Source organism: Vulpes vulpes, chromosome 2 (assembly GCF_048418805.1).
Source record: "Vulpes vulpes isolate BD-2025 chromosome 2, VulVul3, whole genome shotgun sequence".
NCBI classification, from domain to species: Eukaryota; Metazoa; Chordata; class Mammalia; order Carnivora; family Canidae; genus Vulpes; species Vulpes vulpes.
In genome coordinates this window covers 49,031,838-49,058,071 of record NC_132781.1, presented here as the reverse complement: position 1 = coordinate 49,058,071, position 26,234 = coordinate 49,031,838, and the positions used below count along the sequence as shown (strand labels likewise).

The 26,234-nt window shown below is 60.5% G+C and overlaps 1 protein-coding gene across 1 annotated transcript in view; it reads right to left on the bottom strand.

Annotated features, from left to right (window-relative positions):
- The window catches only part of CCDC187 (coiled-coil domain containing 187), a 51,621-nt gene that overhangs the window by 9,650 nt on the left and 15,737 nt on the right, over nt 1-26,234 (bottom strand). The window contains exons 5-19 of the mRNA XM_072744786.1: nt 25,195-25,724; nt 24,992-25,090; nt 22,761-22,856; nt 17,509-18,641; nt 17,160-17,254; nt 14,600-15,189; nt 14,135-14,222; nt 11,125-11,237; nt 6,545-6,618; nt 6,112-6,225; nt 5,153-5,274; nt 4,939-5,030; nt 2,457-2,542; nt 1,492-1,619; nt 459-546 (exon numbers count right to left, since the gene is read on the bottom strand). Of these exons, the coding sequence (XP_072600887.1) occupies nt 459-546; nt 1,492-1,619; nt 2,457-2,542; nt 4,939-5,030; nt 5,153-5,274; nt 6,112-6,225; nt 6,545-6,618; nt 11,125-11,237; nt 14,135-14,222; nt 14,600-15,189; nt 17,160-17,254; nt 17,509-18,641; nt 22,761-22,856; nt 24,992-25,090; nt 25,195-25,724 (3,448 nt within the window). The remainder of the gene's footprint in view (nt 1-458; nt 547-1,491; nt 1,620-2,456; nt 2,543-4,938; nt 5,031-5,152; nt 5,275-6,111; nt 6,226-6,544; nt 6,619-11,124; nt 11,238-14,134; nt 14,223-14,599; nt 15,190-17,159; nt 17,255-17,508; nt 18,642-22,760; nt 22,857-24,991; nt 25,091-25,194; nt 25,725-26,234) is intronic.

Below are 26,234 nucleotides of genomic sequence, written 5' to 3'. Positions count from 1 at the left end.
CTCACTTCCCCTCTGAGGGTCCCTGAGCAAGCTAGCTGCCTACACTGAGCCTCAGTGTCTTCATGTGCATAAGCTGGTCCCATCACATAGCGCGCTGGGAGACTGACATGAGGTCACGAGTAGAGCAGCCCCTGGACACCAGGCTGGGAGCAGCGTGAGAGCCCCTCTGTGGTCCAGCACCTTCGCCCTGCTCAGTGCTGACTATGCTAAAGTCCCTGCAGCCTCGCAACAGACACTACTGTTACTTTCCCGAGCTTGAGCCTCCAACGTGCTACAGGAGGCAAGACTGCAGGGCCACACTGCACCCAGGCCACGCTGCCCCCTCTGACCCCTGGGCACTCCCCTTGCACCACAGGGTCCTGGGCTACATCGGACGGTGGTGATGCCTAGGAATCATCAAGGTGCGGTGCAGAAGGCTCACATTCCTGTCCAGCCGCTGGGGTTGAGCTTGCCTTTACCTGCTCCTGCTCTAACCGGCTGAGGGCCTGCTGCTGTCTCTCTGCCAAGGCTGCCAGCAAGGCGGCACTCACCTTGCTGCCCAGACACCTGAGGGACAAGGCAGGACCCACGGCTCACCTCATGTCCAGCAAGGGGATGTGAAAACCTGCAGACACAGCCAGCCCTGGCCAGCCAGGTGGACCTGGGATGGCCCCCTCCCACTGCTCGGACAGGCTGGGGACCCCTGGGGACCTGGTGGCACCCAGGCTGTCACTCTTCCCGCCTACTCTTCATGACCACTTTCCAGAGACAGAGGGAGGGCAGCACCTGGCACCCTGGAGCTCCAGCCCACCCAGAGGTCCTTTGCGGGGGAAGGGGGGTAGGGGAGCGGGAGCCATTGTGGAACTGCAGGCCAAGAGCCTCGCATGATGTCCACTGCATAGAGGACCTTCACCAGCCTAGTCCACCACCTGGAGGACCTTCACCAGCCTAGTCCACTGCCCTGGAGGACCTTCACCAGCCTAGTCCACTCCCTAGGAGGACCTTCCCGGGCCTAGTCCACTGCCCCTAAGACCTCTCGGGGAGCACCCTCTGTGGGAGGCCATGAGGGGTGCGGAGAAGCTATCGGTGCACCCAATATCAAGGGTCACTGACCAGCAAGCCCCAGGCTGGCGTGTACGTTGAGGGAGGTCTCTCCCCCTGTCCACTTGTAAGGACAAAGGGGCCCCCTGTGGGCGGTGGTGTCAGGCAGGGGCGAGGGCGGATGTTCCCGGGCCAAGGGAGACCCGGGCTGCAGGGCAGCACCTGCTATGCACCTGTCCCCCGACGGGCTGGCGGCGCAGAGGGCACTAGGCCTTGTTCGCGGTGCGTCACCGCCCTATCTAACTTTCGGGAAACATTGGTCACTAAACACCGTACACTATCTGGCTCCATCTGTTCCTTGCTTCGCAGTCAGGCCCAGGGCTCGGGGGCGGGGCCGGAGAGGGTGGGGGCGGGGTTCTGGGTTCGGGGGCGGGGCCCGGCGGCGGGGGGCGGGACCGCGCGTGCGCTCACCGTCGCTGATGCTCCAACCAGGCCAGCTCGGCGCGCATCTTCTCCTCCAGAGTTTTCTCGCGCAGGCGCAGCAGCGCAGCCTGCTGCTGCGCGCGCAGCTTTTCCTCCCGCTGGCTCAGCTCGAGCATCTGGATCGTGAAGCGGCCGGGGCGGCCGGGGTTGGCGTTCCAGGGCCCCGCCAGCCTCCACTGGGGCGGGGCAGACCAAGCGGGCCGCTCCGGGACTAGCTTCGCTGGGTGGGAGGAGTGCCCAGCCCACGGGAGGCCACCGCCTCCAAGAAGCCCTCCCGGACTGCCCGCCTCACTCATCCCCTTGTGGTGCCTCCCTTCCTGGGGCGGGGTACCCCCCCTCCCGACTGTGAGCTCCCAGAGGCAGGGCAGGGTCCTCATCGTCTGGGTCTCCTGCCCAGCCCTGATCCAGCCTGAGCACTTGTTTGTGCCCAAGAGAGTTGGGGAAAGACTGGACCGCCTGACCTGCAATGTACAGCCTGACAGGTGCAACCAGCCCTGCCTGAGCACTTTGTTGAGATGTCTGCTCTCACTCACCGACCCAGGAAGAGAAAGGGGCTTCGGTGGGTGTCCCCGTAGGAAGGATGGTGCCTGGCAGAGAGTGTCTCCCCCCGCCCCAGACCTGCAGTGGAGACCCCTTAGGTGCGGGCTCTAGGAGAGGTGGTTCTCAGCGCCTGATGGCTCCAGGCAGCTGAGAGAGGATCTAGGTCTGAAAGCTGCTGCCGGGAGCACCGGGACAGCTCAGTGGTTGAGCGTCTGCCTTCCACTCAGGTCGTGATCCCTCAGCTCCCTGCTCAGCAGGGAGTCTGCTCCTCCCTCTCCCTCTGCTGCTTCCCCTCACCCTCCGCTCATGTCCGCTCGCTCTCTATTTCATATAAATAAAATTTAAAAAGATAAATAAAAGGGGCCACCAGTGCCTCCCCTGAAGCCCCCTCCCCAGTGTTCCTCGCCCTGTACCTGGTGGGTGGGGTTGACCCGAGCATAGAGCCTGGCCTGCGGCAGCTGCAGAGACACTTGGTCTGGTCCCACTTCCTGCCTGGGCTCTGGGGACAGAAAGCAGTCTGTGGTTGGGCGATGTAGGGGTTCTAGACAGAGTGCTGGGTCAGGTAGGGGTTCCAGGGGGCTTTCAAAGGTAGAATGTCTGGGGTAGCTTAATACCCCTCATATACAGAGCTTCACGCTCCACATCTTTACTCCAGGAGGATTTGACCACCTCCTTTGTCCCAATGTGAGGTGTGTGAACCCACTGATCATACACAGGACCAGACCCAAGGTAGAGAGGCCTGCAGGATGACAAGTCCTGCTGCCTCTCTTCTGTGGAAGGAGAGACAACGAGTGACCTGTCTGAGGTCAGCACCAAGAAGATGGGGTGACAGCTGAACCCAAATTCTGGGTGTAAGCAGCCCTCTTGTCACTGACTGCTGCTCGCTGTCCTTCAGTGCTGGGTGGGATGGAAAAGAGACTAGTTTTAAAAAGTTCATTTGAGGACTTGTGCTTTCCACCAAGAGAGTAAAAGGAATCAGACTGTGGATTTACTGTCCTACTAAAAATAACTTTAGAATGCAACAAAACAGAAAAAACTATATATATACATGTACACATATATAAATGTTCACACACACACATATACAAAAGAACAATTTTCTGGATGCTGAACATCAGGCAAATGGCACAGACCCCTGATAGTCACAGTTAACTGCCTTGAGAATGTTTCTAGGCTGCAGTGCAGGGAGGGGAAACTGAGGCAGAGCCCAGTAGACCCCTCAAGAAGAGGACATGGAGCTGGAAGTCTGGAGAGACCCAGGCAGCTAAAGTTTGTGGAAGAAGGACCAGGGAGGAGAGAGAAGCATGGGGAGAACCCAGAGATTCCGAGTGTTCCCCATGAGCCCTCATTGGGAACTGGTTGGTGAATGCATGAGGAAGCTACCCACTCTGGGGAGAGAGCGTCAGGAAGGAGTCCAAGGCCCGGGGTTATGCGCGTCTCTACTGGCCAGGCTGGAAAACCTCAAGATCTATGGGTCTTAGGGCCACAGACTGAGCCCTGCTTCACGGCCACCTAGCAATTGTCAAAGCAGCACCTGGAAGGATCCGACCTTCCGATCCGATCATTCTACATTCCATAATGAAACTCCAAATCGTGCGTAGGGGCGCGCACACAAAGCACCCAACAAGACAAAACCCAAACCGTCCAGCAGGCATGCAAAGAAGCAAGAAAGCATGACCTATAATGAGATTAACCTATCAAAACCGACCCAAATGGTAGAATGAGCCAGAGGAGGACTTTGGAAGCGTCTGTAACTGTATTCTCTACATTTAAGATGTCAAGTAGAATTGGGGATGACAGAAAAAAGTGTCCAGATGGAACTTTTAGAGACCAACACCCAAGTGCCTGAGACAAAAAAAAAAAAAAAAAAAAAGACACTGGCTGGGACTAGTGACAGAGAGGATACCGCAGAGGATAACAGAGACACAGTAGCAGGAGCTCCCCAAGAGGATGCGCAGGAAGAAAACAAACACACGAGAAGAACCAAGCCTCCCAAGCACACATGCAGCTGCAGGTGATGAGCCATCCAAGCGAATGGAGGCCTGACGGCGAGGACACAGATGACACGGTGGCTGGACATTCATAAGCACAAGGAGGATGGTAATCCCATAGGTGCAAGGCTCACAGCACACCCCAAGTACAAGAGACAGAAAGAGAAGCTACACCCATAGCCATCCTATGGAACACTCCAGAACGCCTACAGGAAAGCCGCCAGAGGAGGAAGCGCCTCCCGTGCATGGGAAGAGGGAGTCAACCCCAGGTTTCTTGTCGCAAATGACACAAACCCAATGGCCAGGCAGAGTTGCCAACAGGAAGGAAATCCGTCCACCTGAGTCTGCGTTCGGGGAAGGATATTTCAAAAGCAATGATAATGGAGCTCTGTGATGGAGTGTCTCCCTTCGGCTCAGGGTGTGATCCCGGGGTCCTGGGATCGAGTCCCACATCAGGCTTCCCGCAGGGATCCTGCTTCTGTCTCTACCTGTGTCTCTGCCTCTCTTTGTGTGTGTCTCTTATAAATAACATCTTAAAAAAAAAAAAAAAAAGGAAGAATGAAATGAGTTTGTCCTCAGACTTTACAAAAGCTAAAAGGATTTGTCACCAGCTCCACCAGAACAGTTACAGCAGGTCCTTCAGGCAGAAGGATGGTAACGCCAGAGGCAAATCGGGTCTACTTGAACGGACGAGAGCCACCCCAGAAACAGGTGCACAGACACCTTGAAAGGTGACTGAGTGGAGTTCCTGAAATATCGGAGGTGGAAGGATGCAGACAGCAGGGGCAGAGCCCAGGAGAGAGAGGGACGGGAGAGCCTGTCCTACAGGAGGAGGTGGCGTGTCCCCAAATGCCAGGCTCCTCTGCCTGCCCCATGCGAGGGGACGGTGCCTGCCAACTCTCACCTGCAGAAGCTGACTTGTCCTGCTGCGCCCAAAGCCCGTCCTGGGGACCCTGCAGGGCTGCAGCAGCCTCTCTGCCCAGCGCTGGGTGTGATCTGTGGGGAAAAGCACAGGTGTCGCAGCCCCAGCAGCCCTAGTTGCTGCCACTGGCTCCAGACAGCCTACCCGCCCTCTTCCACCTTGGGAGGTGGTGTGGCCAGCCCACCTGGGGCCCCACCTGGGTCTGGCTGTCACAGTACTTGGTGAGGTCCTCAGCTGCAGGTCTCCGCACACCTGTGGCTGCTCCCGCTCCGAAGCTGGATCTGGCCTGGCCTGGGTGGAATGTTTCTTCATCAGCTGCTGCAAGGACAGGAAGGTGGGGGATGTCATGGGGGCCCCAACCTCAGAAGTCTCCTTTGTCTGCCTTTCACAGGGAGCTGGCGGACCCTCCCTGCCCCCCAGACATGGCTGGATGTGGGGGTGGGGCAGGGCGACAGGTGGGGCGAGGCCAGGGCTGGAGCATCCCGATGGGCGATCAAATGGCCTGTGGGGGCTGCAACAGCCACAAGTACCCAGCAGTTGTGATGCTGGTGACAAGGAGGGGAAGGAGAGAGATGGAACCCAGGGCGGTGTGTGTGGTGCCCGCATACAGGCATGTACGTGTGCATGCGTGTGCATGCACTCCCCCAGGCTGGGGTACCCTCCTGGGAAGGTACTGTGTACTGTGAGGGACTACATCCCAACAGTCCCCAAAGGTTCGCCACATCCAACCAGATCACAGATGTTGGCCTGGGTCTGGGTGCTGTCTGACCCCCGACCAGCAAGCACAGGGCCTGGCAGAGGTGGTTCGGGGATGTGGGACCCCTTCCCCACAAGCAGGCGCTGACATGCCCAGGACACAGACAGGGAGGAGGCTCGGCACTCATCCAAGCCCTCCGCCCGGTGCCCCAGATGTCCTGCTTCTGTCTTAAACTAAGCTGGCCTTTGGCAGGTAGCTCTGCTGTCCTCTTCTGGGCACCAGTGTAGCCCATGGTTCAGGTGGTGTGGCATCTGCCCCCCTCCGGCTTGACCTTCCGCAGAGGCAGAGGGCCCCACTCAGCCAGAGCGCCCAATCCCCCTGCGAGGGCCCTGGGCTTGGGCGGGCAGGTGGGCTAGCACTGTCCCTCTGCCCGTGAAGAGCCCCCGGGATGGGCTGACCTGTAGACAGTGTTTGAAGAGCAGCTGGTCCAGGGCCTTCTGCGTCTCCCAGACCTCCAGCTCTGCCCGCTGCCGCAGAAGGGCCAGCGCCTGCTCTTGCTCCTGCAGGTCCGGCTGCAGGGAGGGCCCAAGCCTCAGGATTCCAGGGCCCGCCCCTCACTGCTGCGCCCACCCTTCCTGGCTCCCCCAAAGCCCTGAGCCCAACCTCTGAGAATGGGACACTTCTGGGAGGGATGCCCTGAAGGCCCCCTCATCCAGCTGGCTTGTTCCCATCGGGGCTGAGAAGGCCTGTGTCCTAAGGCTGCCTGTTCCTCGCACTGCAGGCCTCCCCCATTCTGCAGTTCCCCGCTTTGGAGCCTCTCTGCTCAGCCTCAGGGGCAAGGGGATGGGGTCATAGCTGCCGTCAGCCTGACACAATGGGGGCAGGACACACCTGCAGTGACTTGAGAAAGCCCGGGGATTTCCGAGGGATGTTGGCAAGGTGCTGGAGACATTGACCTGTGGGAGCTACAGAGAAGGGACAGCTGAGCGGCCTGGGGCACCCCTGCTCAGCCTTAGCACTTGCCTCGCAGGAGGGTAGGGTGCCCCGACCCTGGGCATCACAGCCCCTTCCCCACACTTCCGGGGAGGCTGGGCCAGTACAGCCTAGGGCAGGAGGGGCCAGCTGGCTGCTGCAACTCCTCCACCTCCCGGGGGCTCGGTCTGCCTGACCCGCAGCCATACCCACCCCACCAAGCCACGCCACGCCACGTCTGCAGACACAGCGAGAGCCGAGCACGCATTCCCTGGGGGGCCCCGGGGAACAGAACACTAGCCCCTTGGAGCTTCAGCGGGAAGACGAGGTGCCCATCTCCCTGGCAGAGAGGTGACCGATGGCAGCTGTTGACACTGTAACCATGCTCACGGGGGGAGGGCCCCTGGGGGTCCCTGGGATTTCTGGGGTTGCCCCAAGAATGAGCACAGAAACCTCTGCCTCCCTGCCAGGTCAGGAAGTCCCCAAGGGCAGTGAAGGGGGTCTTCTTTCCCTTTGACGGCCCCCGAGGGTCCAGTGTGGGCTCTGCACACTGTAGGTGTTCCTGGCTCCTCTGGGGCTGCCCGTAGGGGTGGCCGGTGTGCCCCGTCCTTGGCCATCCTCCTATCTTCCCGGCCCGGCCCTGGTGGGAGCGGGCAGGGGGGTGCATGTGGGATGGTCGGCACAGGTGGCAGGGCTCTCCTGATGGCTCTCAGGTGCCCGACGATGCTAGTGAGCGTGCAGAGAGAATGCCGTCCCCCGGACTGTGCTCCTCTTCCAGAGCTTCTCCTGGTTTAGGCGGCAGGGGCAGAGGATGGCAGCAAAACCAGCTCCACGGCATTTCCACGGCACCACCAAAACTCAGAAGCGCAACCCGGGGGGAGAAGTGGGGGCTCCAGCCACCTCGCAGGAGCTGAGCATGGGGCAGCCCTTCCCTCCCTGCCAGCCTCCACAGGGGATGGATCCCCAACAGGGAGAATGGTTCCCAATTTCTCTTCTGAGCTGAAGTTCCCCTGGGAAGGACACATCCTCCTCTGCTTTTGCTTCATGGCCACTGAGAGAAGCTGGAGCCCGAGAAGATGCCCCGGCCCCGCAAAGCCCCACCAGCCCAGGTGCCCACTGACCATCCTGTGGGCACCCTGGAGGCTGGAAGCCTTAGCACAGGGTGTTCCTGTTACCTCTGGCCACAGCATACCAGCTCCCCAGACGGTCATCTGGGGGACACAGGCTCTGTAGTCCTGCACTTGGAGCTGTGACCCAGGAGAGAGCAGGCTGTCCCTGAGGTGGGCATGTTGTGACAAGCGTGTTCTCAGTTGGGTGGCTGGGCTCGGGGAACCAGGGCCTGAAGCCAGGAGAAGGCTGGCAGGTCACAGTGCCCAGGTCACAGCTAAACTTGTCCAGGTCACCCTGGCTGCCGGCCACACACTCGCCCCTGATATTTACGCTTAAATGAAAGGGAAAGAAAACCTAACGTGCCAGCCTCAGGTCCCGCTGGCCTGATCAATGGCAGGACAGCCACATGTGACTGATGGCTACCATCCTGGATAGCCCAGAACTTAGAACATTTCTCTCCCTCCAGAAGGTTCTGCAGGACACCGGGGTCTCTTGGGCAGTGCTAGGCTACATGTTAGTCTAGTGGACAGCACTGCCTGCAGCAGGTTAAAAGCCGCATCCGAACCCCTGTTCTGCCACTGATGAGCTTGGAGTGATGGTGCCTCCGCGAGCATCAGGCTCCTTCTCCACGAGCAGGGGCATGAGGATGGGACTCACCTCAGGTGCGCCAAGACGGGTGAAACCCCCACGTGGTGTCACAGGCTGCCTGGCCTGGGGCACCCGGGACCCTCAGGACATTACTCATGCTCCCGGCATACATTTCCCCAGCACACATACGTGGCAGGCCTTGGCTGTAACTGCAGGGAGAGCCAGACCCTCAAGTCCTCACGGCCTACAGAGCCAACTATGATCAGGGTGAGTGGCAGGACCTGGCCCAGACCAGGTGTCACATGGGAGGCCTTCCGGAAGAGGTGTCGGACACAGGCCCAGCATGGGCACTCTGGGTGTGCACACTGCTGGATTTCTCTGGCTACTGGATATCCTGCTCTGAGCCACTCCAGGCAGGAGCAGCTCAGGTTTCAAATGATTCTTGGGGAGGCTGCCCATGGCTTCAGGATAAAGATATCCTGCAGGGAACTTGACACCTAGATAAGCCCCACTCAGCAGAGAGTGAGGAGGGATGCGGGAAGGATGGAGAAGTTGGGGGAAGCCTGCACCCCATCATCCACCCTGCTCCCTGCCTCTTGCAGAAGCACCTGGAGGCAGAGCCGGCAGGAGGAGCAGGTTTTTCTGGAAGGCCTGGCACCTGGCACCTGGCACCTGGCACCAGGTTCAGCGTGTGGAAGCTGCCAGGGCCCCTGGCCAACTGCTCCTCCCAGACCAGACTCGGAGACTCCAGGAGGCAGCAGGGCCCTGGGACATTTCTCAAGCTGCCCCATGTCCTCCCTCTGAAAGGCACAATGGGTGTAGGTGGGAACCCTGGGGACCCCGAGGTCCCATAGCAGGTGGCATGGGTCCCCCTAACTAACTAACCTCTGTGTGAGGGGCACGTGCCGAAGGGGGCAGTTCTGCAGGAAGGCCCGTCTTGCCCTAGTGCCCAGGCTACTCACTGACCATCGCCCCCTGAGTGAGTCAGCGGGAAAGCTCCCCCTCAGTGGCAGGAGTCCACTATGTAGGGATTTTGTCCTTCCAACCAGTGACTGATGGTTCTCCCCCGTGGGTGTGGGGAGGATCCCCTTCTCTGCCCTAGCTCTGCTTTCATGCCCCTCCCCGTGGGCTCCAGGCACGGCTGCCTGACCCCGCAGATGTCGACTACCCCATGTGGGCACACACAATGCAGGGAACGCGAGTCTGTGTGTGTTTGTGGGGGGGTGCACGTGGACTGAGTGTCCACTGTGAATCAGCAGCAGTGGCTGTCCTAAGGGCCAAGTGCTTCCTACCTCAACCCTAGGCTTCACGTCACCCCTTTGACTGTGGAGAGGGGCAGGGGCCACCAGTGCTCTCCCAGCTTTCTGGGACATACAGCTGAGCCCAGGTTCTTGGCAGTGGGTCCAGGGAAGGTCTCCAGGCACGCAAGGCCCCAAGTGTGGAGGTGATGGACAGGGTGGGGGGGGGGCCTGTACCCACTGTCCCCTACAGCCACTGAAGCAAGTGCCTCCCAGGTCTTCACCCCAACCTCGCTATAGGGACTGTCATGCTTACTCCTGCCGGAGCCTCACCATGGCCCCCACAGTGGACGTCCCTCCCAAGAGCAAGGAGCCACTCCTGCTGCACACCCCTGTGGGGATGGTACATGGGGCTGAGGTGAGGGCTGAAGAAAGGGCTATCCCCTTGGGAGGGAAGGCCAGAGCCTGACAGGATCCTGGCCAGGAGGCAGCCACCCCTGTGTGACTAGGAATCTCCCTTGACCCTCACAGCAGCCAGCCATCCCCCTGCTCAGCCAACCTTCCAGAAGGACAGTCAGGGATGCACAAGTACTGGCACCTGCATCCAACCCTGAATCCCAGCTCACCCCTGGGTGCCCTTGGGCCCTTCACTGCCCCTCTCTGGGCCACACTTTCTGGGACTGGAAACACGGTGGAAATCTCTTCCAGGAAGCCAGTCACTTGTGGCTCAGAACCTGACGTGCTGTGTGCTCTCTCTCTAGCATCTCCTGAAGCCTGACCCCACTGAAAACCCATGCCTGGGGGCAGGGCTTGATCCTGCGTCAGTACCCGGCACAGCAGGTGCCATGGGCACAAGTTGGAAAAGCAGAGAGGGGTGCAAACAAATGAATTAGTGGGCTGCTAAAGCTGTTGGGGCTCTTCCTTGGGAGACGGGGAGAAGCAGGGTTAGCAGCACCTCCCCAGGCTAGAGAGTCCCCCAGAACAAGAGGAAGGGGAGGAGAGAGAGAGAGCCAGACCATGACATGAGCCCGGCAGGGGCCATTCCACACACATCCCCAGCCTCTCAGTCCTCTGGGCCTCCTGCCGCAGAGCCGGGACCCTCCAGCTGCCCCTCCCTGAGCAGGTGCTGGGTGGAGCATCCTCACAGCCCCCCAGGCTCCTCAGCGCACCGGGCAGGGCGCCCCCTCCCGCCCCCACTCTGTGGCCTTGAGCAAGTCTCTTCACCTGAAACCCAGGAACCAAACCCTTCAGAAGCAAAAGGAAAGGCAGAAGCCTGGGCCAGCGGGTGCTCAGAGGAAACGGTGGGGAGCAGGGCTGCCAGTGGTCCCCATGGGATGGAGTCTCGGTCACAGCAGAGGTGTGGCAAGAGCGATAACAAGCAGCTGGGTCCCGAAAGCCTCCAAAAAACTTTAATACTGAAGTATGGAAGCTCTCCACATAGAAAAGGATCTCTCTACACCCGTAGGACCTCACCGGAGCATCAGGCAGTGGAGGGGGTCCCCAGGGGACCTCCCCGGCCACCCGACCAGCCAGCCCAGGGCCTGTCCGCAGGCTCGCCCTTACCACAGCCTCTCATGGTCCAGGGCATGACGGAGCCCACCCTTCTGGCCGCCGGCATCTCCTCCAGCTGCAGGGAGCCACAGGTGGGGTCCAACACGGCTGGCACCCCGAGGGAGCTAGGGACACGCAAACACACGTGTGAGTGGAGTTGGCCAGGGAACATCTGCGGGGTACGAGGTGCTGGGGGTTTTGAGGTGGGAGCAGTGACCTGGGCTCCCTCGGCCTGAACGAAGAAGCCTCTCTCAGACCCACAGTGTCCAGGGTGGAAGCAAAGAACCAAGGGGGATGGCAGTGAGCCAGGAGGATGGCAGCGAGCACGTGGCACCCACAGATGCCAACACCCGCAGTGTCCCCAGTGGCATCAGTGAGGTGGCACCATGGGGCTCTGCCCTGGGACCCAGAGGACCAGCAGCCCTCAGGAGCTGGGACCAGGACACCCTTCGCCTGGAAGCCCATGCCTGCTCTGGGTCTGTTCCCACGCCAGGCCCTTGGGGGGAGGATGGGAACTCTGGGAACGTGGGGCATCTCATCATTCCCTCTACCACCTGCTAAGGGGCACTGTTCACTGTCCACCAGGCCCAGCACAGCAGGGTGGACGCAGCAGCCCTAAGCCTCGCCACCACCTGCTCGTGGCCCAAAATGCTGCTCTGTCCCACACTGGGGGCCTGAGCTGGCCAGGTGCCCAAGGAGGCAGGGGCCACAGCAGGCTGGCTGGGCTCGGGGACCTGCCCTTGCTCAGGCCACACTAACCCCTACCCTGAGGCTGGCCAGCACATTTCACTACCAGGATTGGGAGGAAGGCATGGGTCTGGGCCTTTCCAGAGAGAGCAGTCAGCCAGGAGAGCCACAGTGCCCGGGCAATGACAGCAGACACACAGCTCTGCCTCCCCAGAGTGCAGCTGCCACATATACACCCCCCTCCCCCGCCCGCTCCCAGCGCACAGCGACTCAGGACCACCAGCATCACCAAGGACACACCAGCCAGCCATGGAGACTCGGACAAGTGCAGGGGGGGACATAGCCCTCCTCCAGCAGCCCCAGCTGTTTGCTGAGCACTTGCTACCTGACGGCTTGGCCCCCACCCCTGCCACCTTGGCCTTGCTGGGGAGACATTGGGGAAAAGGGCAAGCTCTGGGGAGGCGATGGATGGGCTGAACCCGGAAGACCCCAAGGTGACCACCAGGATACAGGAGGGGACACGAGGGACCAGGCCGCTGTGGGGGGCTCATCTTACTCCCTCCTACCCAACCCTGAACTCGGGATGCCAGCCCCACCGGGCGGCTCTCCTCAAAGGCTTAGTCAAGGGATGCCAGCACAGTGGGTGGTTGATAAGCCGGTGTCCCCCCAGCTGTCTAGGGCAACGGTCACAAACATGCTCCATAAAGGGACAAGCAGCAAGCACCGGGCTATGCAGGCACAGTCTCTGCCTTTGTAGACATGAATCCACACCGGCAGGACGGCAGCCACGCTTGGGTAGAGGATGAGCGAGGCCATGTGCAAAACCACTTTATGCACAGAATTGGGCAGTGGCCCGAGGGGCTTGCTCACCTCAGGCCTAGACATTCTAAGGCAGTGGTTCTCACCCTATCACCCACAGGACTGGCCCTAGGACCCAGCCTTGTGTACTGGGTTCAGGGGGCCAGGGTGAGCTGGGGACTCTGCATTTCTAATGGGTCCTCAGGGAATAGTTTGAGAATGCTGGACTAAGGAATGGGCTCTGGTGCCCAGCCCTATGGGTCTGAGTGTTGGCTTGACCCTCCCATGAGCTGTGTGATCCCGGCAATGTCACTGTGCCTTTCTGAGCCTCAGTTTTCCTGTCTGTAAAGTGGGAATGAGAACATATCTCACAGGGTGCTGATAGCACTGCCCGAGGTGCAGAGAGGCCACAGGTGGCGACGGCAGGCACACAGCTGGGGTGTACCCTCCATCATCCTTCCTTCCAGAGATGCTGGGGTGGACAGGCACTGGGAGGGCAGGAGCTGGCTGGGTCCCCAACCAGCACTGAACCCCACAGCCCCAGCAGGGAGCCCTGGGTCTGGGAGGGCACCGGCCTGGAGCAGCAGAGGGCTGGCCACAAGCTGGACCAGAGGGTCTTGACCTTCATCCTTGGACTCAGGCAGAGGTGAGGCCGCCAGAGCAATGAGCGGCAGCTGCTATTCTAGGAGGGACAGGCCAGGCAGTTTCCCTGGACATGCCAAGGGGCCCTGATCCCTGCCCGGCAAGGCTGCTGGGTCGTCCAGGGCACGACTCCGCACAGCCTGGACAGGGCCAGGGGATGGGGAGGACGCAGCGCCCGGGGTGGGGGGTGCCGTGGGCAGCGGGGCGGGGCCCTGCTGGGTGTCCAACAGTGGAGTGTGCAGATGTTGGGTGTCCTCCGGGAGCCCAGGCAATGGGTTGACCTCGGGATCCTCCCCTCCCTGACCTCTCCTCCCAGTGGACATAGGGGTGGTGGAGAACCAGCGGTCCAGCCCGATGCTGCCCCCTGCTGGCAGCTATGGGTCTGCTCCTCTACCTGGCCTGTGCGGCCTGAGGAAAGGGCCTGTGTGAGGGGGGCCCCCAAAGGCCTCAGGCTGTGCTGGGGGAAAACTCAGCCCATGGGGCTGGGCAGGAGGACTCGTCAATCACACAGGAAAGTGTGGCCAACAGTGTCTGGCTGGGGCGGGGAGCCAACATAGAGGAGTGTGCGGAGGGGGTGCATCCCAGGGGCTGTCCCCCCATCAGCAGGGACCTTGGGTCAGGGGCCCACTGCAGCCCAGCCAGGGCAGAGTCTCAGAGCCACTGTGCAGCCTGGGCTCCCTCGCCCTGCCCTGGCCTGGCCTGACCAGTGGCATCACCAGAGCCATCACCAGAGCCAGCAGGCCCTGATCCTGGTCTGGGGCCTTCTCGTGGCCCCGTCAAAAGCGGTGCCCCCCAGCAGCCTGGCTGCACCCAGACCCCAGAGCCCAGAGCCCTCCTGTGCATGGGCTGTGCGCCACTGGCATGGCTGGGGTGTATAGAAAGCATGCAAGCTCACCTCCCGATGAAGGAGCCAAGGGCCGGGAAAGAAGCCGTGTTTCTTGCCAGCCTGTTATCCAGCTCCAAACACCCGTCCTCAATGAAACCTTTGGAGATATGGACACCAGGGCTCATTCCCCAGGAGCTGGAAGGAGGGGAGGAGCTGCTGGCGGGTGCAGGGGTTACTGAAGGAGAGGCACCCCCAGTTCTCACGGCAGGGAGGGCCTGGAGAGCCATGTCCACTCTCTTGCCCCTCTTTAGAGGTGGCAGCCATGTAAGCCTCAGGGCCAGGCCTCACCCTCCTCCCACCAGGGCCATGGTCCTGACAAGGTCTGGCTGGGCTTGGCCAGGACTGTCACCTACATCCTCTCTAGTGGCCCAGACACCTGCTGTGGTATTGTCATCGTTATTTTCCCTTTAGGGGCAGGGGGAAGTGGGGTCCCCTTGGCCACTGGTGGGGCTGGTGGTCATGCCCAGGCCCTACCTCGGGGCCTGCTGTCGTAATGGCCCCTTGGGCTCACACTCTGCCGCCGCTCCCAGTCGGGACTCCGTGGCAGCGTCTGGCCACCTGGGAAGCAGGTGGGCGAGACCAGTGGCCTGGCCCGCATGTCCGTCCAGTCCCAGGGGGCCCCTCTGCTCCCGTTGGGCACCAGAGCTCCAAGGCAGACTGGGTCTGCAGGCGTGGGGTCAGCGGGCACCATGCTGGGGCGTGAGGATGACAGGTCTGAGACTGGGTCCCCAACAGTGTCCAGTGCCTCTGACTTGTGCAGCTTGGCCGTCAGGATGTCAATCCGCTGCTTCAAGACATTGGCCATGGTCTCCAGTGCCTGTAGCCGGGCCTGCTTGTACCGGAAGTGCAGGGGCCCCGGCATGCCCAGGCGTTCGCTCTCCTCGGGGTCCAGGTAGATGCATACCCCGGGGCGCGGGTAGCGGGTGGTCAGGTCCTGGAGCTTCAGGGGGCCCAAGGAGGAACGGGCCGACATCAGTACAGGGGTGCCCTCCCAGCCGTCCTGGGGGCCGCCTGTCTCTAGGGTCTCAGTGCGATTCAAGGCTCTGTTCAAACACAGGCAGAAGCTGCAGGGAGACAGGGCAGAGATGGTCAGGTCCAGTGCATGTGTCCTCTGTGGCATATTTGAAACACACGTGTGCAGGGGTGAGCCCAGTGCAGCCTCTGGGACGGAGTGTGTCCATTCTCAGGGACTGTCTCTGAACAGAGAGATGGCTATAGGGCCTCGTACAACAACAGGCCTGAGAAAGACTGAGTTCTGGGGGTAGAGTACCCAGGAGCTTAGGCGGCAAAGGAAAAGACAGATCGATCAAAGTATTTCAAAATGCACAACTGGTGTGCGTCGAAGGCCCAGTCAAGGGGAGTGGCAGGGAGAAGGCAGCCTCTGGGAGGGGGAGTGTTGTCACAAACCACATATCTCATAGGGGTCAATGTCCAGACGGGTGAGGAGCCCAAAATTCAACAACAAAAACATCACTTTCCATAAAAAAGGAAATCCCGGCACCTGCCATGACACGGATGGATGTGGCGGACATGGGGCTGAGGGAGGTGAGGTGGGCGCAGGGGGATAGATTGTGTATGAGCGGAAGCTCCCAGGAGGCCCTGGAGGAGTCGGACCCACAGACACAGCAGGGTGGGGAGGTGAGGTGTGCGTGTGTCATGGGGTCAGAGTCCAGTCTGGGAAGACAACCACATCCTGGGGATGGATGGAGGGGACGGCCACACGACGGTGTGAGTGCACTGACGGCCCTGAGATGGTAAATTCTATGTTATGTGTATTTCTCTACAGTTCCTTTAAAATGTGGAGGGAAGGGGGAAATATGGAAGCAAGAGGGAGGATCTACAGCCTGCCCTGTCTGGTGAGGAAGCCAGGGGCATCAGTGCAGGGCAGCCAGGAGCACCCCACTGGCCCCTCTGCGGAGGGAGGGCGCTGGCTGCCATCTCAGCCCGAGCGTGGGGATTCCGGGACATGTGAGGGCCTCCAGGCCTGCACACCCAACCCCTGGCTCATCCCCTCCCTGGGGTGTTACCAGGGAGTTTAAAAAGTTAAAGAGCAGGGCAGCCCAGGTGGCTCAGCGGTTTAGCCCAGGTGTGATCCTGGAGACCCAGGATCAAGTCCCATGTCGGGCTCCCTGAAGCCTGCTTCTCCCTCTGCCTGTGTCTCTGTCATTGTTATTTCCCCTTTAGGGGCAGGGGGAAGTGGGTCCCCCTCTCTGTGTCTCTCAAGAATAATTTTTTTTTTTAAATCTTAAAAAAAAAAAAAAGTTGAACAGCAGGTGGCCTCCCAGGTGCTCTGTGGACCTGGTGTCTCCAGGAGCACCCCAGGCAGAGTGGGGGCCGTCCCCTGACCCCTCCCATCAAGATGATGCCCTGGCTTGATTAAAATATGTGGCATTGAACACAAACCAGAAACAAAGGAGAGATAAAACCAGGAGTGTTGGAGTGTTGGCAGCACAGAGAAACCGGGATCCTCCTCCACTGCCGGTGGGGACTCAGCCAGTGAGGAAAACCACCTGCCAGTTCCTGGAAAAGGGAAACCGGACCAAGGTGCCGGTGGTTCCACCCCTGGGCACGTAACAGGAGACACGAAACAGGTGTTCCAATGGTTTGTTCACCGCCACCCAAATGTCCTTCCCCCGACCAGTGCGTGAACTACCCACGGGGTGTCCTACAGTGGGGTGTTATGTGGCCACAGAGAAGGAAGGACGTCCTGGCACGCGCAACCTCAGGGATGAACCCAGAAAACATGCTCTAAGAGGGAAACCAGACCCCGCAGACTCCATCCGCACAGATGCCTCTGTAGAGGCCAAAAGCAGCCGCGCTGCTGGAGGCTGCAGGGAGGCCCAGGGAGAGCTGCCAACAGGTTCGGGGTCTGCTTTCAGGGTGCGGAAATGTTCCGTGACGAGAGAGACGGTGGCCACAAACCCCTGTGGAAATGCACCCCCCATGGGATGTGGGAACCGGCACCCGTGATCACCAGCTCGGGTGGAGGGGGAGGCCGCCTGGCCAGAGGAGCCCCTGCCCCCTGCCTACCCACCTGCCTGGGGCCTCCTGGTCCCCCAGCACCATGCCCGATGTCACCTTGCTCCACTCCAGGACAGGGGACCCCAGGCTCCCGGGGGCTTCTAGGCCCTAGAGCAGAGGAGGACACAGTCAGAACCCTGCCTGGCCACAAGACCCTGGGCCCCCATGTCTCAGCGGCACAACTAGCCCTGACCTCTGGATGGTCTCAGGCTGGACCTCTGGCAGTCCCCTCTGTAGGGTTGGGGCTGAGGCGACGGGGTCCCTCTGCAACCCCACCAGACCCAGGGAGGCAGGCACTGGGGGTGCTGGGGCTCAGTGGCTGAGCGGGCTGGCTCCTCGGCCTCACCACACCCAGTGCCTACCCTGGACTGTGCACAATGTGGGAAGAAGGTCACAATGCCGGGGGTCGTCTGGGAGACCACAGGGACAGCCTTGCTGAGGACGGCCTCCCTCTGTTTCCTGTAGATGTCCTGCAGCCTCTGGTTCCTCAGCTCAAGGGCCCGTACAGCCGAGGCTTTCTCCTTCATGGCCTGCTGCCGCCGGGCCAGCGACTTTTGGTGCATGAACTCCCGCAGCGCCTCAGAGCTGTAGGGGTGGCCCAGGACCCCCTGGGGCTTCTGGCAGGGTGGCGGCACCCGTACATCTTTCTCCTTCCTCGGCCAGCCCCGCTTGACTCCCGAGGGAGGCAGGAGGGGTCCTCTGCCCTTGCCTGAGGTGCCAGTGCTCTGCGTGAAGGAGGCACTCCAGGCCCGCTGGGCAAGAGGGCTCAGTGGTCCCCGGGTGGGGGTATCCCAGTCTTCATAAGCAGTCCAAGTCCTCTGGGGCCTGGAGGTCTGCCCAGCAGAGGCACTCCAGGGCCGCCGGGGGAAGGAGGTCAGCCTTTCAGGGGGGCTCCCAGACCTTAGGAAGGAGGGGTTCCATCCTTGGGCCTCCCCGGTCCTCTGGAGCCTAGAGGCCTGCCCAGCAGAGGCACTCCAGGGCCGCCGGGGGAAGGAGGTCAGCCTTTCAGGGGGGCTCCCAGGCCTCTGAAAGGAGAGGTTCCATCCTTGGGCAGTTCCAGTCTTCTGGGGATAGGACTCCCACCCAGCCAGGGTGTTCCGGTGATGCCCACTGGGGAAGCTGCCAGCCCTCTCTAAGGAGGAGTGCTTCCCCTCCATCCCAGCTTGAGGACTCTTGGAAAAGGGGCCCCGCACATCCGAGATGCTCCAGGGACCCTGCTGCTTCCTCCCTGCCAGGTTCTGCAGCCACAGCTTTGACCTCCCCAGCTCTGGCCCTGCCCTGGGGTGGCGGCTCTGGGCCAGCTCCAGCCCAGTCTGGATTTGCTGGCGGAGGTCTCTAAGGACAGCCAGGGCATTTTGGATGGTCACAGGCTGATCATAAGAAGCCAGGCTGGGTGCGTTGGCAGACCCCTGCAGGTCACCGCGGAGAAAGGCTGGACTAGGCATCCGGGGGCGGACAGGGGAGCCCTTGGCAGCCCCCACTTTCCTGTTGTCCCCTGCAAAGACAGGCGGTCACGAGGGTCAGGAGCTGCAGGGCCCCAGAAGGAAAAGAGCCAGCTCCCCACCTGCCCACAGAGGCACCCTTGGCCCTGTGCTGAGGGAGATCCCCCCCTTGGCCCTTACATGCATCATGGATTTGCAGGAGGTCAGGTGCCACATATGGGTGACTCGAGGCTGTGCCTGGGCCCCTGGCACAGAGCCACACACTTTGGACATGGTGAAAACAGCAAGAATGGGGTTGACATGCGTCTGCTAGAGGGGCCCCTGCCATTCCCATCCTGCATTCCCTGTGTTGGCAAAGCCTAGAGGGCCGTGCCCTGCCTCCCAGGAGCCTAAAACTCCTTGAAAACTCCTAAAACTCCTCATCTCTCAGGAAAGAAATCCTTCTCTTAGGCTTTTAAATATAATGATTTCTGTAAGTCCCATCTGACAGCAGATGTAGAAGGCGTTCAACAGGCCGCTGGGGAGAGGCCGCTCCTGTACCCAATGCCACCTCCTTCTCTCTCGCCACCCACCGCCAGATGCTCCAGCAGAGCAGGGAAAAGCCCAGGCAGAGGCACCAGCTACCTAGTTCTGTGGTGGGGGCCTGGTCTCTTGGGGCTTGCTCTGGAGCCTGGGGAGGACAAGAGGAGGCCCAAGCAGAGCCCTCACCAGAGCTGGTCCTTTCCTCCAGGTGTGAACATAAACCAACTCAGAATCTTTTTTTTTTTTCCAACTCAGAATCTTAAACAAAGAAAACGCACACACACAGCTGAGCGGCTGGGCCTTCCGGGTGAGGAGGCTGTGGGTGCCAGGCAGCCCCCAAGCCTGATGCACATGCTCTAGAGGAGCTGGGGTGAGCCTTCGCTACCTGCCATCAAGAGACAGGGCTGAGTCCCAGGATGACTCCGTGGGGTGACCTGACCTCTCAGACATCCACGCATACAGACAAGTGCACACACAGACATGCACACAGACACATGCACACATGCACACAGAAACACACATACATACATGCACACAGAGACACATGCACACACATACACACAGACACACACATAGACATGCACACACATACAGACGTGCACACACAGACACGTACACACACATGAATACACATGCATACATACAGACACACAAATCCACACACATATGCATACACACATGCATATACACACATACACATAGACACAGATACACAGACACACATGCATACAGTCACATGCATGCACATGCATCTGCACACACACACACACACCCATTTGTAAACGCACGTGGCATCCCTCCTCGGGGCCAGCCCTGGGCAGGAAACCAGATCTCCTGGGACAAGACCTGTCCTGCGTCTCATAAAGGAGGCGTTCTTGCTAAGCAAGGGTACAGCAGAGACCCTACAGAGCTGATCCCCGGGGGTCAGGCAGCCAATAGGGTCAGGGTCCTCTCTAGCACACGGGAGGAGACCCGTCCCCAGCCCCAGACCCGGAGATAATCACAGGCCTGGAGCTGTAGCCCCAGGAAAGGGAAGGGGCCACACAAAACCACACACTTTGTAGCCCACTCCTGTAGGAAGGACCTCAGTCAGTCCCCAAGCTGAGGCCTCTGTGGGACACGACCAAAGCTACACCATCCTGCAATCTTGCCCTCGGTACAGCCACACCCCTCCAGAACCTGTCCCCAAGACGACCCCTCCACAAGCTGCACCTCTCTGGGGGGGCCCTTGAGGCCACATCCTCCCACGCCAGGCTCTGGGACACCTGAGGTCAAGAGCATGGTCCCAGGAGTTGTAGACCCAGTCTGGCTCTGCCTGTTTCGAGAGACAGGCCTCGGGGCCAGTGACTCTACAGAGAGTCCCCATCTGTGAGCACTGCCCCACAGGACCACCAGCATGATAAGTGGTCACTCTTGCTGCAGGAGTTGGGCTGGGAGGGGTCAGGCTGCTGCTGGCTCCAGGCAGAGTCACAAGCCAGGGCTGAGGCTGGCACTGTCCAGGGGCCATATCTGGAACTTGAATGGCACGGGGGTGGGGGGCTGGGGGCTGGGCTCCTCCGCTGCTGAACTGCACAAAACTGGCAGCGCCACTTCCTCCCAGGGGCACCATGCAGGGACCCCCACCCTGGGCAAGGGGGCTCCCCACTGGCCTGGCCCCTCCCCATTGGCCCCTCCATCACTAGCCACTCATTCCCTGTTAGCTTGCCAGAGGGGTCTCGGTCAATAAATGGGTCCTGATGGGCACATTTTTCCTTCCGCTGAACAGTTTAATGGCAATTAATTTTTTTACGAGAGGATTTTTAATCTGTGGAAATGGATGAAGTCCCCAAGTGCCCTGTCAGAGTTCCAGGGCCAACCTAATCTATAATAAAAAATGCAAAGTGAGGTGGTATAATCTGAAATTAAATATTGGGCTTCGTTTTCCTTCTGCCCGGATGGATGAATATTTTATAACTATTGCGATTTAATTTTTTGTTAACTACGGCAGATTCCTAATTCATCCAATTCCCAAGTCCTGTGGCTCTGACCTCTGACCCCAAGCTCATCTCTCCTTAGCCCAGCTGTGCCTTGGTCACTGACAGAAACTAATGGTCAAGTCCGTCAGGGTGACACAGTGCTTACGATGATGGATGCAGCCCATGGCACGCCCTCTGACCCAGTGTCAGGCAGAAAGCAGGTCATTTGTCAAGAGGGCCGTTAAAATAAAGCAAACCAAAAAGCCGAAGGGTGGGAGGAGACAATGATGCAGAAAACTGTTATACCCAGGAGGGCTTTTCCGTGGGCTTCTGGAACGTTCTCCATGGCTCCCAGCACTCCTCACTGTCAGGCTCAGGCGGAGGTTTTCCCGCCTCTCCTGTGGCCTCTTACCTTACGAATAGAGGTGTCGGCCTGGCAGCCCATGGCTGCCCACCTCCCTTGAGGGTCCCTAAAGCCAGCATGGAGAAGGAAGACGTTCATTCATCCCGCTGGAGCTGGTGCTGCCCCCAGCTGAGGTGGCAGGTCTGATGGTGCAGAGCAGAAAGAGGGGCGCTGGGCGTGGGCAGGGCACGTATCCCTGGGCCCCCTCGGCCTGGAGCTGATCTCTGTGGGCCTCAGCGTCCCCATTTACACAATGGGAGTAAGCCCAGCTGCCCCGGGGGACAGCTATGCGGAACACTGAGTCCAGGGCGTGTGGGGCACACACAGAGCCAGCACCAAGTGCAGCCACTCTGCACCGACCACCCAGAACAGTCAAGACCCAGAGGGATACTGCTTCCCTCCCGGCCACACCAAACTGGGGCCCTCCTGGGGGCTGCTGGATCCTGTGCGAGGGCAGGGCTGCAAAGCTATCCAGACTGGATGGCTGAGGATCTGCGGGGGAAGCCGACGCCCCGACGCCCTGCCCAGGCCCCACAGGAGAGACACCCGAAGTAGAAATGCATCTGTGGCCTCAGGCCCACCACCATCTCCATGTATTCGTCTGACTCTCCCAGTACATGGTCGGCCCACAGGCACTGCTGCGTGACGGCTCCAAGTCCCCGGAGGGCTGGGAGACAGTGGACATATTGCAAGGTCTCTCCTGCCACGGGGGTGCTCAGGTGGAAGCAGGTGTCCCACACTCACTGCCTGGAGTCTAATCCCAAAGCAGGCAGGGAAGGAAGCTTCTCCCTCTACCAGATTCCACCCACCCTGCGGAGCGTGGAGCAAACGTGTCCACCAGCCACCTCACAGCCGCCCACCATCACCTACACCCGTTCAAACATGCGTGCGGACTATAAATGTGTGTGGAAGCATGGCGAGTGGCCCTGTGCACTCAGAGACTCAGTCTAGGGGTGTGGGCAAGACAGCCCACAACACAGGGCTCTGTGGACGTTCACTTCATCACAGGGGGCGGCCCCTGCACAAGCAGGGACACCCCACAGCACCCCGGGGACAACCAGGGTCTATGGTCACCCGAGATGCAGGCTCCAACGCCGCCCCTCCTCCGTGCATGGCTGAGTCCCCACTCAGACCCAGCCCCTGCCAACCCCAGAGCCCTGTGCCCACAGCACACAGGCCTCTGCTGGCAGCCAGCTGTCCCCAGCACCGAAAGCCATGTGCCCACCTGGTGAGCTGGGGTCACAGACTCTCACTCCCAGGCCATGTTGTGACCCCAAGTGGGCAGACCTTACCTTTGTCTTTGGCAGCTCTTCTGGGGGTGGGTGCTATGAGGGCCTTCTCCCTTTTGCAAGGACTACTTTTCATCCTTTTGGCTTTCTCCCATGGAACTTCAGGGAGAGGAGAGAAAGAGGGACGGTGAGCAGGGACGTATGCAAGGATGGCCGTGCTCATACTCCCGGGCTCCCATGGGGCACCACGCCGGTCCCGCCGGCTCCCTGGGCCTGGGCAAGAGTTGGCTGCTGCGTGCAGGACCAGAGGGGTGCACCTGACTGCCTGCCCCCCCTTGGTGGTCTGCCTGCAGCCACCCTTGGGGAGCCCCCTGCCCCAGCAGGCCTGGGATGCCGCACCCTCCATCTGGGTCTCCCCCGCCCACGTCAGGCTGGCCTGCAGCCCTCGTGTTTATTGAGTTGATCAAGCCTGAAGGGGCTGGACAGGGGCTCCATGGGGTTGCTGGGTGAGAGCTAGGGCCATGGGGGCTTTGCGTGGTAGGGTCTACCCTGGCTGGACAGGTGGGGACATGGAGATAAGCGGTGGAGATTGTCCAAGTTCCATGGCAAGCACAGTGGCCACTAGGAGTGGACCAGCTTCTTCAGGGCCAGTGTGGCCACCTCTCCCTATGCCGTTTGGCTTCAGTGTGTCGTCCACGGCTGGGGTTGGGTTGCATCCTCCGGGGAGCGCCAAGGAGCCAGTCAGCCAGTGACATGTGCACAGGGCAGGGGCACTTGGGAAAAAGCTGGCCCCAAAAGACTATGCAGGTTCTGTCCTCAACACCCAGAACCTGCTGGCAGGAAGCACGTCTGGCACCCAAGCCCACAGAAATGCTAGTTCTGTAAGATCTACTCACACGAGGCCCTAGAGGAGTCAGACCCACAGACCTAGGGGGCGGGGGAGGGGACAGGTCCCTATGTCACAGGGGCTCGGTGTGGAAAGATGACTATGCTCTGGGGATGGACAGGGGGATGGCTGCACAACAAGGTGGATGCCCTTGATGGCTCTGGACTGTGCACTTACAAGAGGTTAAGATGGTAAATCTTATGTGTATCTTGCCATAATTAAAAAAAAAAAAAAAAGACCTGGCCCTGCCCCACGCCTGCTTCCAGAGAGACATGACAAGAGCTGGTGACTGATGACAGCAGATGCTGAGTCCCTGAGGGACCAATGGCCAAGTCCTGACCTTGGTGAGGAGCCAGAGGGGCCTCTGTGGGGTGGGGGTGGTTGGGGAGCTGGGGCCGTTGGGGTCCCCGCGGATGGAGGGGGAGAAAGGGTTATCGCTGTGAGCCTGAGCCAGCCTGGGTACTAGGCCGTGGGGAGCTACTGTAGCTACAGGCAGGCCACAGTGGACCTGTCCCCCTGGCTTTGACCTGCAGGCCCCTTGGCCCTGGGCTCATATATCCAGCTGGGATGGGCTAGTGCCCAGGGGGTCCCAAATCATATATTGGCTAACCTCCACCCCACCCTGGCCACCCTGGTGCCCCTGTGCCCATCCCAAGCCTCTGGGATGCTAAGGAGCCCAGGAGCCTTGGGCATCCCAGGGCAGCTGGACTTCTGCCCCTGAACCCGTCTCCCTGCCCCACTCTGGGGCCTCCAAAACCTTGCTGTAATGAGGCTGCCTGTCTGCAATAGAGGGATGTCCCTCTCCCTGCTCCCCACTCCCCATCCTGCACACAGCACCAGTGACCAAAGCCCAAACCTGCTGGGGGGCCCTGCTCAAAACCCTCCAAGGTGGTTCCTGGTTCCCATGGCCAGCAGTGCAATCCAGACTCTTTAAATTAAATGCTCCTGGCCCCTGGCCTCCCAGAGGGGTCCTGTCTGTCCCTCCATCCTCACCCCTGCTATCTGTCAAATGGGAGTGAGCCAAAACCTTCTCTTGGCCCCTGGAGCCTTCCCACTTGCAAGAAGTCTGCATACCTAGTACAGACCCCCCAGCATCTCTCAGGCAAGGTTGGGCCATCTTTGGGACAGGCTGGCAGTGCCTGCTGTCTGCATGATGGACCCTGAAGCCTGGGGAGGGCTTAGCCAGGGCTTTAGAGACCATGTTCCAGAGGGTGGCAGGCTGGGTCCCCATCTATGCTTGGCCCCTCTGTGGTGGGGGCCCCTTTAGTGTCCTCATCTGGGCAGGATAATAATAAAGCCAGTCCCCCAGGGAGGGAGAGAGGCCGCAGGATCCAGGACTGTGCTGCCCTGACCACCTCCCGCGTGTCCAGGCGGGGCTGCCAGGATGGCCAGCCGGGATGCCCCTCACCTGAGGCCTGGCGCTGGGGAATCCCCGAGGGCTCTCGCCCCCGGCCAGGGATTGCCTTGTCTTCCACTCCACACAGAGCCACACTCAGGGTGCCTAAGCCTGCAGAGGAGAGACAGGGGGGCATCGTGAGGACGGGTCTCATGGAGAATATCCAGGACAAAGTCCCCATTCGGCAGCCACTCAACAGTCTTCAAATAGAGCACCTTTGGCAGAGGATCTGAGCTTGAGGGTGTCCCATGGGGCCGCAGAGGGGGTCGTCAGCTTCCTGGCCTTCCTCCGGGGGTCTGCCTTGGGGGCTCCACAGAGGCGTGAGGTGCTGGACCGTGTGGAGGTGCCCAGGGAGGCACAGCTGGCCTGCCACTGTGCCTGGGCCCGGATCCTGTCCCTCAGCTGCTCCAGCCTCGGGTTGCTCTCTCTGGCTGGCCGCCAGGGCCCCAGCACCTGGGGGGGCTTCTCCTTCCAGGGTCCAGGGGGAGATGTGCAGGACTCATGGCCCCCAGAGGAGCCAGAGAGGCGGCCCGATGACACCGAGCTCTCCCCATCCTTGGCCTCATCGGCTTCGGACCACACTGGGTAGCTGCAGGCCTTCCCCTGGGGGCCTGGCTGCTCGATGTAGTCGGACCAGGCCACATGGGTAGCTCCCCGCAGGTTACCTGGCTGCTGGGAGGGCCTGGGCCACCTCAGGGCAGCCATGGCCTCATCCTCAGACACAGGCGGACAGAGTCCAGATTCCCTGGGGAGAGAGAAGTGGACCAGCCAGTCCGGTGCGGAGTCTCGGCGGTGCTGAGCAGAGCATTTCAGGCTGGGCGCTGTGCCCCCTACCCGGCCCAGGAGCCCGCCCTGCTCCCTCACTCTCCTGTGTCAGAATGCCCACAACTGTATGCCCACAACAGAATGCCCACAGCTGTATGTCCAGTCAGCTGGACAGTCCCTTGAGTTGCCGCCTGGAGACTTTGAGGCAGGCACCTGATCGGCCCAGTTTACAGATGGGGAGATGGGCTCTGGAGAGGGCAGGCAGCAGGAGCAGTCTGGCCCCCAAGTTCTCCACCCTCATGCTGGCCCGGCTGCCCACCTGGGGAAGGAGGCTGCCCCTCACAGTGCCCTCACCTGGCCTAGTGCGTGGATACAGACACCTAAGTCAGCACGAACACTACCCGGGCTTGGCTGTAGCCCTTCAGATGGTAGATCTGCCCGGGGCCCCAAGGGAGAGTGGACAGCACCTCTGGATATTTTTGGGGTGGGA